Source organism: Rhinichthys klamathensis, unplaced genomic scaffold (genome assembly GCF_029890125.1).
Source record: "Rhinichthys klamathensis goyatoka isolate OS25496 unplaced genomic scaffold, OSU_Roscu_1.1 h1tg000650l_1, whole genome shotgun sequence".
Lineage (NCBI taxonomy): Eukaryota > Metazoa > Chordata > Actinopteri > Cypriniformes > Leuciscidae > Rhinichthys > Rhinichthys klamathensis.
In genome coordinates, this window is record NW_026607094.1 from 1 (window position 1) to 11,492 (window position 11,492).

General features: G+C 41.7%; 1 protein-coding gene and 1 long non-coding RNA gene across 2 annotated transcripts; one reads left to right on the forward strand and one right to left on the reverse strand.

Annotated features, from left to right (window-relative positions):
• Positions 1-6: 6 nt before the first annotated feature.
• LOC130076433 (uncharacterized) lies at positions 7-1,174 on the forward strand. Its single transcript, XR_008805647.1, has 2 exons — positions 7-105; positions 1,047-1,174. It is a non-coding gene; the product is annotated as an uncharacterized LOC130076433 (long non-coding RNA).
• A 551-nt stretch (positions 1,175-1,725) lies between these two features.
• On the reverse strand, positions 1,726-11,411 carry soul5l (heme-binding protein soul5, like). Its single transcript, XM_056241496.1, has 7 exons — positions 10,904-11,411; positions 9,402-9,467; positions 7,516-7,600; positions 5,532-5,652; positions 5,313-5,452; positions 2,737-2,900; positions 1,726-1,839 (listed from the first exon to the last, which is right to left on the reverse strand). Coding segments are annotated over exons 1-7 (669 nt in total). The 5' UTR covers positions 10,906-11,411; the 3' UTR covers positions 1,726-1,748.
• Positions 11,412-11,492: the final 81 nt, after the last annotated feature.

Genomic DNA, 11,492 nt, shown 5'->3' on the forward strand with positions numbered 1-11,492 from the left:
GATGTAGGGGCTTCAGTGGGCGGAGCTACAGCTGATGTAGGGGCTTCAGTGGGCGGAGCTACCGCAGATGTAGTGGCTTCAGTGGGCGGAGCTACCGCAGCTGAGGTATACGATCCGTTTAATATCAGAGGCTGAAAATGTCTTATAAATGTGTTGAAAGTGCTGCATGAAATCATACTCTTCCACGTGCGTCTCCTCCAATATTCACACCGCGGACGTAACTACATTTGTCTGACTGCCACTAATTAAAGTAGTTTTGATGTCTGTTTGAGTCAATAAATGTCAAGTATAAAGAATTCTGCAGTTATACTACAGGCCAGTGTTATTATACCATCATTGATATACTGTTATAGTTCTAGTGATATTTTGAATTAGCTTTTTATTTTTATATTTGGCGACAAGGTAAAATAGATTGTTTAAATATTTAGTTTGTTTAAAGATGCTGTGTGTAACTCTTTCACTCTACTAAAACATAAAAATACCATAGCATGTTTCCTCAATATATATAGAGATATTAAGTTCACGTACTCGTTTCTCTGAAAAGCACTTCTACAGGCTTTGTTATTTTACTCTGAAATGTGTGTTTCCAGGCTGGAATCTTTGTTTTTGTTTTGGTCTGTGATACCGCACGTTGCCAATTTGCCGATTTTCATTGTCCATTGCGCTCGTTCCTGTTGCACATGCTCAAACTGGCGACCCGTGTGAGCGCCGTCGAGTCCGTGGAGGCGGGAGAAACCACCATCTCCGATATTTTGAATTGGACTGCAGTACCTATTTCGACCACTAGTCATTCTTACAGTCTGCACCTTTAATATTTTCTGTAATGTGAGTTATGTAATCAATTACTTTTTTCCAAGTCATGTGTAAATTAATGCATTACTTCCAACAAAATTTCTGTGACTTTTCAAATAAGCGAGTTTTGTATGTTGAGAATGAAGCGTCTAAAACTGGACGGTTGTACAGTCTCACACGCCATAAAAGAGAAAGAATTGCGTGTGATTTCACTGATGAGATCTTCAATCTAGTCCGTCTGTTTGGTTTTGCAGATTTAAAGTCCACTGGAGGGTCATCGTGGTCTGAGTGATGTCATCGCCGCTCAACCAATCAAAGCCTGACGTGTGTTTTATGCTGCGTAACTCTGTCCGGCATCAATAAACTCAAACCCTTTAAACCACCAAGTGTTTCTTTGATCACATTCATAAAAAGTGTTGGATTTTGCTGAGCGGTCGTTAGGGTGGCTCGTGTTACAGTGTGTATTATATTATATGTAGTATATAATCTACTCTGACAAAGAAACAACATTGCTCATTCACACCCATCAGTTTCTATTGGCCACACGTCTGTATGAGCATTTGGTTCACACTTTCTCACACTCAGATAGAGTTGATTGCATCTGAGACACAGTCACATTGTAAATGCCTCGACTAAAAGTACACAATCTTTCAATAGTCATACAATATTTCACAACAATCTTTCAATAGTCATACAATATTTCACAAAGCAGTAAAGACACAAACACAAAGGTGTCAGCAGTTGTTCAGTTTATTAGCCGTCGATGAGCACACAACACTAACACATGCATTATTGGAGATCTGTGTGTCAGCCAGGCTGGTGTTTGTGGACGTGTTCTCTGACACACACATTCACACACACGTTCATCTGCTTCCTGTGAGAGTAAAAGAAGGAAATTCAGTTAATATAGTGTGAAACTCCAGCCAGACGTGTCTCAATAAGTTTGTGTTACCCGTTTAGTGTGCGTCAGTCGGGTTCGATCCGCAGACCGGCTCTCCTTCAGCCACGTACCACACCTCATTATGCCTGTTCAACAGCTTCAGAGGACTGACACACACACACACACACATTTTACTAAATAAATAACATTTGCATCATTGATTAGGTTATTTTCCTGTTTATTACTGTGAAGCTGCTTAGAAACAATCTGTATTGTATAAAGTGCTGTAGAAATAAAGCTGAAATACTCCCTCTTTTAATGCACCTTAGACATTGCACATAACACACAAAAAAAAAAAATAATAATAATAATAATAATAATTAGGAAAAGATAGGGACTGATGAGATGTGAAAAAAAAAAAAAAAAAGCAAAAAAAAAGAAGAAATAAAGCTGAAAATGACGGGTGGTGTGAACTAAAACGTTTTCAGCAAAACACTATTTCTTTGGAATAAAAGTACAGAACAAAACCAGGAACAAATAAAGTGTGTGTGTGTTGAGACCTGTCGTAGCCCACGGCGTAGTGGTGTGTGTGGTTGAAGTGCGCGTGGGCTCTGGTCAGCGCTCGGCTCAGCAGGTGTGTGTGTGTGTGTGTGTGTGTGTGTGTGTGTGTGTGTGTGTGTGTGTGTGTGTGTGTGTGTGTGTGTGTGTGTGTGTTGAGACCTGTCGTAGCCCACGGCGTAGTGGTGTGTGTGGTTGAAGTGCGCGTGGGCTCTGGTCAACGCTCGGCTCAGCAGGTGTGTGGGTGTGTGTGTGTGTGTGTGTGTGTTGAGACCTGTCGTAGCCCACGGCGTAGTGGTGTGTGTGGTTGAAGTGCGCGTGGGCTCTGGTCAACGCTCGGCTCAGCAGGTGTGTGGGTGTGTGTGTGTGTGTGTGTGTTGAGACCTGTCGTAGCCCACGGCGTAGTGGTGTGTGTGGTTGAAGTGCGCGTGGGCTCTGGTCAGCAGGTGTGTGGGTGTGGGTGTGTGTGTGTGTGTTTGTGTGTGTGTGTGTGTGTGTGTTGAGACCTGTCGTAGCCCACGGCGTAGTGGTGTGTGTGGTTGAAGTGCGCGTGGGCTCTGGTCAACGCTCGGCTCAGCAGGTGTGTGTGGAGTCGAGACGTGATCGACAGCATCCAGCCGCCGTAACTCCTCACGTACACGTCCATGTCGGGCATCTCCGTGAAATACAGCTGAAAGAACACCACACACACTGACATGACACACACTGACATCACATCACATGCTGTTTTTTTATTGGAAACTAGGATTACAAATAATGTAACTAAAGCAAAATGAAGTCTTTCAGGTTTTGCTCAATGTCTGTTACTAATCAAACAAGTAAATCACGTATCATGTGACGCTCATATTGAAGCAAGGAGGTTGACCACCTGTCCTACATGATTCAGAATAACTACATCAAGACTTCCATCTAGAACGGTGGTATCCCAGGCTGTTCAGGCTGTCTGGAACACACACCAGTGATCAGCCGGTTGATCCAAGAGGCCGGACAGAAGAAAGGCGGTCTAACTTAAATGACAAATCCTCCTAATCGAGCTGACCGGGTCCATGGGAGGAGGGCTGTGAGGAAGGCCTTGGAATATCAGCCTTTGATCCATGTGCAAAGACAAGGGATGGAAGGCATGGCTTTTCCCTGTGGAGGTAGGGTGAAGAGGCTTTCGGCTGCTGTCAGCTTTAGGTAAGGACGAGAGAGCAAGAAGCTGCTCGTAGGATGGGAGAAGAGGCTGATCGAGCTTCATGCTGGATGTGGAGTAAGAGAGAGGAACAGCTGGAAGCCAGGAGCAGATGGGCAGGGATTTGGCCACCACTGCCGCCCCACCAACTGGAGAGTGTTGTGGTTAAGGCCACGTGTCCACCAACGGCTCTGCTGGAAACGCTAGCTGTGGGCGCTTGAGAGCGTTTTTTCAGTCGAGACGCTTTGCTATGGTACGGAATATCCGCGAAAGTGTTACTAGTATCTCATTTCACAGATAGTTTGTTTACATATTCAAATGTCCATACAATGCAAAATATTTGGTCTGGCTCTTGTTTTAAATTATTTTGTTCCATTATTATGCTTCTTGTTGTCGTCTGTTGATGTTGTACAAGCAGAATGTGGCGGTTGGTCGGTGTGTATTGGCCCCGCCCAGTGTTGTGCCTGAACGCGTTCAATGAACTCGTTCATATTTTGGGGCGAACGTGAACTGAACGTACTGTATTACTGCCTGATGAACGTTACTGTGAACGCGCGTTCATTCTGGTGTCTGTGAACGCGCGCTCTCTCAGATTAACTTCGTTCAATAGGGTGCCAGATTTCTATAGAGCCTTCCAGGCGAAAACCCGGCTAAAACACACGTAAACAGGCCTTAATATGTAGCGAAAAAAACACCCAATCTGGCAACACCAGCCACCAGTGTCGCACGCACCGCCGCACGCGTCATCAAAACAAAAAGCAGCTGTAGTCGACAAAGCAGCGAGCGAGGAGGCGTCGTATGATCATTTAAACGAGTTTTATGACAAGGTCGGTGAGGATGGGGAAAAATCTTTAATTTCTGTGCAAACTTTGCCCGTCGATAAAATAATTGCTGTCTGTGGTTGTATATGGGCTGCCTGTGGCAAAAAAAAAAAAAAAAAAAAAAAAAAACTCGCAGCAATATATGGAAAAAAAGAACTATGAACTAGTTCATTTTTTGAAGTATGAACTATGAACTGAACTAGTTCATTTTAAAATTTGTGAACTGAACTTTGAACTAGTTCATGTCGAAAATGAACTTTCCCAACACTGGCCCCGCCCCTCCTCCACTGTGATTGGACGGCTTGATTGGAACATTCTTCAACTCTCGGCGACCGGTCGATATCGCTGAAATACACACTCAGCTCTAAAAACGCTTTGGTGGACACAGGGCCTAAGGGTCGAAACACTCAAGGAAGGTTGGGTACACCTGACGACATCTGTTTCTGGCTAAAGCTATGGTTACCTAAACGAGGAACCGAAGAGAGAAACCAACAGGTGTGTTCCACAATTTGATCAACACTTGAATGTGGGTAAGTTTCATTACAAAAAGGTGAAAAACATTGAGCAAAAAGCAGAGAAAATCACGCTTTTTGCTCAAAGACTACATCCGGACAAATTCAGAGCGATGATGAAAACACAGATGGAGTCGATCGAGTCCATCAACAGCCCTAATGCTTCAGTCCTGCAGCTCGTCCTGGGTCGACAATTCATTCAGTAACATTAGGCAGTTTTGATTTATATGCCGTTTAATGTTGATGATCGCTTTATTTTACATATGCATCTGCGATCTGCTTACATATGAGATCGCTTGTTTCTGTTTCTTCGCATGTGTTTTGATCAGTACTCTTTCAGGAGATGTGTAATAGCGCCCCCTACCGTATAACAGTGAAAACACAGAAATTCCTTCAATGGCGGGGAAAGAGTTTGTTCAAATGAGTTTTAATTCTGTCAACCTAATGCAGTGCTAAATACTAATACTAATACAACTGCAGCATTTAACTAAATGTATTATTGTAATAAATATTGCAGTGTTATTTTCCATGTCGCTACCATAGACTGAAACAAAATGGGTGGAGCCTCTGGACGTCACCTTCTCATTGGTGGGAGTGGGCGGACGCTCCTGATAGGCTGACGGCAACAGGAAGCTGAGCGTGTAGATCGCCGGTTCCCACATCTTCACTTCCTCAGGAACTTCAACAAGCACCGGAGCCGTCATCTCAAACGTCACGCCTACACACACACACACACACAGAGCTGTGTCAGTCGCGTCACCTGACAGCACGTTTATGATATGAACGTTCTCACAGACCCTCTTTATTGGCTCCAGAGATGTAATGATAGAGGCGTCTGAAGGCCATGGCGGCTCCAACGCCGAGGAAATACGCCTCCGCGTCCGTGGAGACCCAGCGCGAGGACGAGTAGCGGCGCACCTACACACACACACACACACACACACACACACACACACACACACACACACACACACACACACACACACACACACACACACACACACACACACACACACACACACACACACACACACACATCACACTTATCAGACTTCAGATTCAACCAGAGTCTCTTTTGCCTTCATCTTTCCCTCGCCGGTCAAAATGACTCTAAAATTATACTTTTTTTTTTTTTTTTTTGTCCAGAAAGCTTATTTTATTTCATTTTGATAATATTTTTTTCTATTTCTTATGCAATTTTTTGGGATTTTTTTTTTTTTTACCTTTAAATGACTAGATTTGATCAATAAATAAATAGTAATTTAGTCATTTGAGCACATTCCTCACATTCTTTCAACTTACATTCAAAATAACTCACAATTTCATGCATAACCCTTTTAATTCAGCTCAAAATAGCTTACATTGTGAGTCTTTGCTGACCTCTTGTGGAAAATAATAATAATATAATGTGATATTTCATGACTTATAGCTATATTATGGAGCAGAGGAGCTGTTCCGCTGGGTCCTAAAGCCAGTTCATTTAGTGTGCATTCAGATACACATGTAGACATTATAAAATAATTTTTTGGTAAAGTTTTAGCATTTTTAGTTTGAATTTTGAGCATTTTTAGGTTTTTCTATGTTACTGAAGCATTCCTCACATTCCATTCATTCCTGAAGGGGTCAATTTGACCCCACAAAACAAAAAAGTGACTACAAAACTCGAATGTTTGTGTGTGTGTATTTGTGGTTTCTGATGAACACTCAATTTGTAAACCATTTCTAAAATATTTTCCGGCTCAATATGACCCCAAGGAAGGATGAGGGTCAAGTCATTTCACTCGACGGCCATCTTTGAAACATGCAAGTGCAGCTCCTATCTCTTTGAATGGGTAAACGTACATTTTTTTATTTAACATTTTCTTGACAATGCATTTCCTTCAGCCTAAAGGCTCGTACACACCGGGACGAATATCGGCGCGCGTTATTCGTCAGCGTTTTTCAACGCGTTTTTTGTGTTCACACCCAAGTGATTTTCGCTGACGATGAGCCGAGTGAACATGCAAATTCATTCCCTGACATTAGATGGCGCCCATTAGCTCTGCAATACCACTCCATAACAGTTCTCTTTAATCAAGATTTTTGTAGTCGCTGTCGCGTTTGTCATATAGTTCTTTATGTTCCGACACCAACGAGACCAGCAGCTCTACATTCATCTGGCCTTGCATCTTCCTCGTCTTATTTCTCCTCGGCAGTGTAGACGCTACTTGGCGTATTTCTTCTTCGCCGTTACGTATGTGTGCTCGGCAAGACCGTTTTGTGTTTGAGCGCCCCCAAGTTGTGTTTTACTGTAACTCCAGACTCGTGAGCAAAAGCGCCAATCTCATTGGTCCGATAGTTTTTGACGCGGTGTGTCAAACCAAAAAAACGAACCAGAGGCGTTTTTAAAAAAAATGGCGCTTTCACGCTTGGCGTTTTCCACGTCGGTGTGCACACTCACATTGGCGCCCTTAGTTTAGTCGCAAGGCGTTAAACGTCGGCGAATATCGCGCGCGAAATTCGTCCCGGTGTGAACAGGCCTTAAGGCTTATTCATTTCACTTTTGGTGTGAAGGGTCTTAACATTTACCAAAAACATTTGTTGTTATAAAAAACAAAAACAAGCAAGTCCAGCCCAGGTGAGAAAAAGTAACGCAAGAGTAATCTAACACATTACTTTTCTTAAAAAGTAACGCAGTTAGTTACTTTTTATGAGAGTAACGCAATATTGTAATGCATTACTTTTAAAAGTAGCTTTCCCCAGCACTGTTGATTCTCTAGGTTTTGATTTGGTGAGTCTGACCTCGTACTCGTGCGTCCTGCAGACCAGCTGGAACTGAAGACACTGGTCAGACGCGGTGCAGAGACCGCTGGACGAGTTACTGGGGCTGCGGGAGACACAGGCACGGGTTCAATCCTGCCGTCGCCAGCGCAGGGTTCAGAACAGGTGGAACAATATATTGTGTGCAATATATCGCAATACTAAAATGCAACAATATGTATTGTGGATAGTTCACCCAAAATGAAAATTTCGGTATGAGAAAAAAAATCGAATTTTCAAAGTTTTAGTGTCAGTTCTACATTAAACTACTATACACTCCTAAAGGATTATTAGGAACACCTGTTCAATTTCTCATTAATGCAATTATCTAATCAACCAATCACATGTCAGTTGCTTCAATGCATTTAGGGGTGTGGTCCTGGTCAAGAAAATCTCCTGAACTCCAAACTGAATGTCAGAATGGGAAAGAAAGGTGATTTAAGCAATTTTGAGCGTGGCATGGTTGTTGGTGCCAGACGGGCCGGTCTGAGTATTTCACAATCTGCTCAGTTACTGGGATTTTCACGCACAACCATTTCTAGGGTTTACAAAGAATGGTGTGAAAAGGGAAAAACATCCAGTCCTGTGGGCGAAAATGCCTTGTTGATGCTAGAGGTCAGAGGAGAATGGGCCAACTGATTCAAGCTGATAGAAGAGCAACTTTGACTGAAATAACCACTCGTTACAACCGAGGTATGCAGCAAAGCATTTGTGAAGCCACAACACGCACAACCTTGAGGCGGATGGGCTACAACAGCAGAAGACCCCACCGGGTACCACTCATCTCCACTACAAATAGGAAAAAGAGGCTACAATTTGCAAGAGCTCACCAAAATTGGACAGTTGAAGACTGGAAAAATGTTGCCTGGTCTGATGAGTCTCGATTTCTGTTGAGACATTCAGATGTTAGAGTCAGAATTTGGCGTAAACAGAATGAGAACATGGATCCATCATGCCTTGTTACCACTGTGCAGGCTGGTGGTGGTGGTGTAATGGTGTGGGGGATGTTTTCTTGGCACACTTTAGGCCCCTTAGTGCCAATTGGGCATCGTTTAAATGCCACGGCCTACCTGAGCATTGTTTCTGACCATGTCCATCCCTTTATGGCCACCATGTACCCTTCCTCTGATGGCTACTTCCAGCAGGATAATGCACCATGTCACAAAGCTCGAATCATTTCAAATTGGTTTCTTGAACATGACAATGAGTTCACTGTACTAAAATGGCCCCCACAGTCACCAGATCTCAACCCAATAGAGCATCTTTGGGATGTGGTGGAACGGGAGCTTCGTGCCCTGGATGTGCATCCCACAAATCTCCATCAACTGCAAGATGCTATCCTATCAATATGGGCCAACATTTCTAAAGAATGCTTTCAGCACCTTGTTGAATCAATGCCACGTAGAATTAAGGCAGTTCTGAAGGCGAAAGGGGGTCAAACACAGTATTAGTATGGTGTTCCTAATAATCCTTTAGGTGAGTGAATATAATGCATAATAATGTAATGAGGGAATATGTGTGTGTCCTGATAATGCCAAATGTCTTATATTTAAAATAACGTTGGCCACTTTTTACTGGTAACATATCTAGTCAGAGACCGAGATCAAGCATATTCGTCTAAAATAATTCAGTATTTTCAGCTTCAGAATCATGAATGTGTGTATTCTGGTGTCTCTATTGTCTGTGCTTTGGGTTTCAGCACCAAAGTCCAAGAATATTTATTTACACACACAATGTAATATCAAATTTAGCATTTTAATCAACAGTACATTTGGAGTATCGCAATAATATCGTATCGTGATATGTATCGTATCGTGTCATGCGGGAATGGTGACACCCCTAGTTAATAATGATGAGGAATATCTGACCCGACGCTGACGGCCAGCGACTCCAGCGACAGCAGCGACAGCAGCAGCGACAGAACACACACACTCCTGGAAACACACACAATACTCGGTCACACATCGATTTTGGTGTATATTGACATTGCAATACTATTACTAACCTGTATGACTTTATGATATTGTGAAGAATGACTTTGGACCCCATTGACTTTCATTGGACAAAAAAACTGTAAAAATGTTCATTTGTGTTTCACAGAAGAAAGAAACACAAACAGGTTTGACGAGTAAATGATGACGGATGATCAACTAACCCTTTAACTTATGCAATGAAATGTGTAAACATTCACTAAATACTAAAATAAAATGTTAACATAAATAATCAATAATTTGCCACATCCTTGTGAATGCAACAGAAACAAACGTGTGTTTTGCCAGCAAAATCACAGGTAAGATATATTTCTAGCAATGTGAGATTACAAGAATAACTGAAATGGACTGATTTCACCAGAATGCGGATCTTTTCAAACTGTACGTTTACAGTTTCTATGAGGCGTTTGAAATACTGTAACAATCACTGTATCAATGAGCTGTAACTATATATGAACATCCATTTCTGAAAAAAAAAAAATATGTATAAATCATGCTTCAATAAGACGTAATTAAGACATAAAAAAGTCATTTATCAGATGAAAAGTCAAAATCATGACAAAAAAAGCTAATTATGACATTATAAAGTGTAACACAAAGTCATAATGTCATAAAAATTATGAGATATGTCAATTATGACTTTGAAAAAAAAAAAATCATTTAGACTTTATTTCATTTCCAAAAGCATTTTTTATTTATTTTGAGCAGGAATGGGCTTCCATACAATTATTAGGACTAAAATGAATAAACACAAACATTTATTCATTACTAATAATTAAACTAATTAAAAAAAAAAAAAATGAAAACTGAATTATGAGAGAAAATGCTGCATCATAAATAGAGTCCCTGAGAAAAGCCAAGAATAGAAACTTTCAGCTGGTCCTGGTTTACACACACACATACACACACTCTCTCTCTCTCTTTCAGACACACACACACACACAGTCGCTCTCTCTCTTTCAGACACACACACACACTCTCTCTCTCTCTGAGACACACACACACACACACACACACACACACACACTCTCTCTCTCTCTCAGACACACACACCGCACTGCGGAGAAACTTAAACCCGAAACACCCTCATCGATCACACACATCCCTGTCATAAAACATTTATTTGAACTAGTCTATTTCTCAATGCAAAATATAAAAATATATAATATTAATATATTAATATTAATCTGCAACATTACCAAGTCCCGTTAACTCAGTCCATCATAGCCTAATTTAAGGCTATGCAGTAAAAACTTTTAAGATTTCAGGCATCCATCAAAACTGCCCATTCAAGCTCAGTGAATTACAGCATTCCTCACATATTTAACATCCATGCATTTCTGTTACAAAACCAAATGCACATATTATTTTATACTCACATTGTGGTTTATTTGAAAGCGCGAGATGAAACTGGGTGGATGACATCGGCACCGGAGCGCGTGCACGATCATCTGCGCGTGCGCTCGAGCACGAGACGAGAGAGGCGCGCGCTGCGGAAGCGCTAAATAAACTCTTTTCCTCACACATTCACAAGCCAAAGAAACGAGTCGACAATTAAGTTATTTGATTTATTTTAAACTCGAACACAATTCACATGATAAACCAGCAATATAAATCAAGCAGGAAAAGTTTATTTCTCAGACAGTTTGTGGAAATATTAGCCAGACTAAAAGCATTGAAGGAGGGAGTAAAAACTGGAGTGAAGTTCTCACGTCTGAACCGTGTCTATACTGCGATTGAACTACAACGTCATATTATAATGACTGAAGTTTCGCGCGCTTTCACTGTAGACCGTTGGTTTTAGCGGCAACCCTGCAGTCGGCGCATGCGCAGTATATACGCGGTGTAACGTGGCTAGTCCTTCATTTATAACAGGATTCATTTAAATCAGAGTCATCAGAAAAATATATCACAACCTACTCCAAAGAAGCAAAAGACAAATCGTTATTGGTGCGAATCGTTATCATG

Coding starts and splice junctions, on each gene's coding strand:
- soul5l (XM_056241496.1), bottom strand. Junction 2,901..5,312: donor CCACTCCCACCAATGAGAAG/GTGACGTCCAGA, acceptor GTGTTCTTTCAG/CTGTATTTCACGGAGATGCC. Junction 1,840..2,736: donor TACGCCGTGGGCTACGACAG/GTCTCAACACAC, acceptor TGTGTGTGTCAG/TCCTCTGAAGCTGTTGAACA.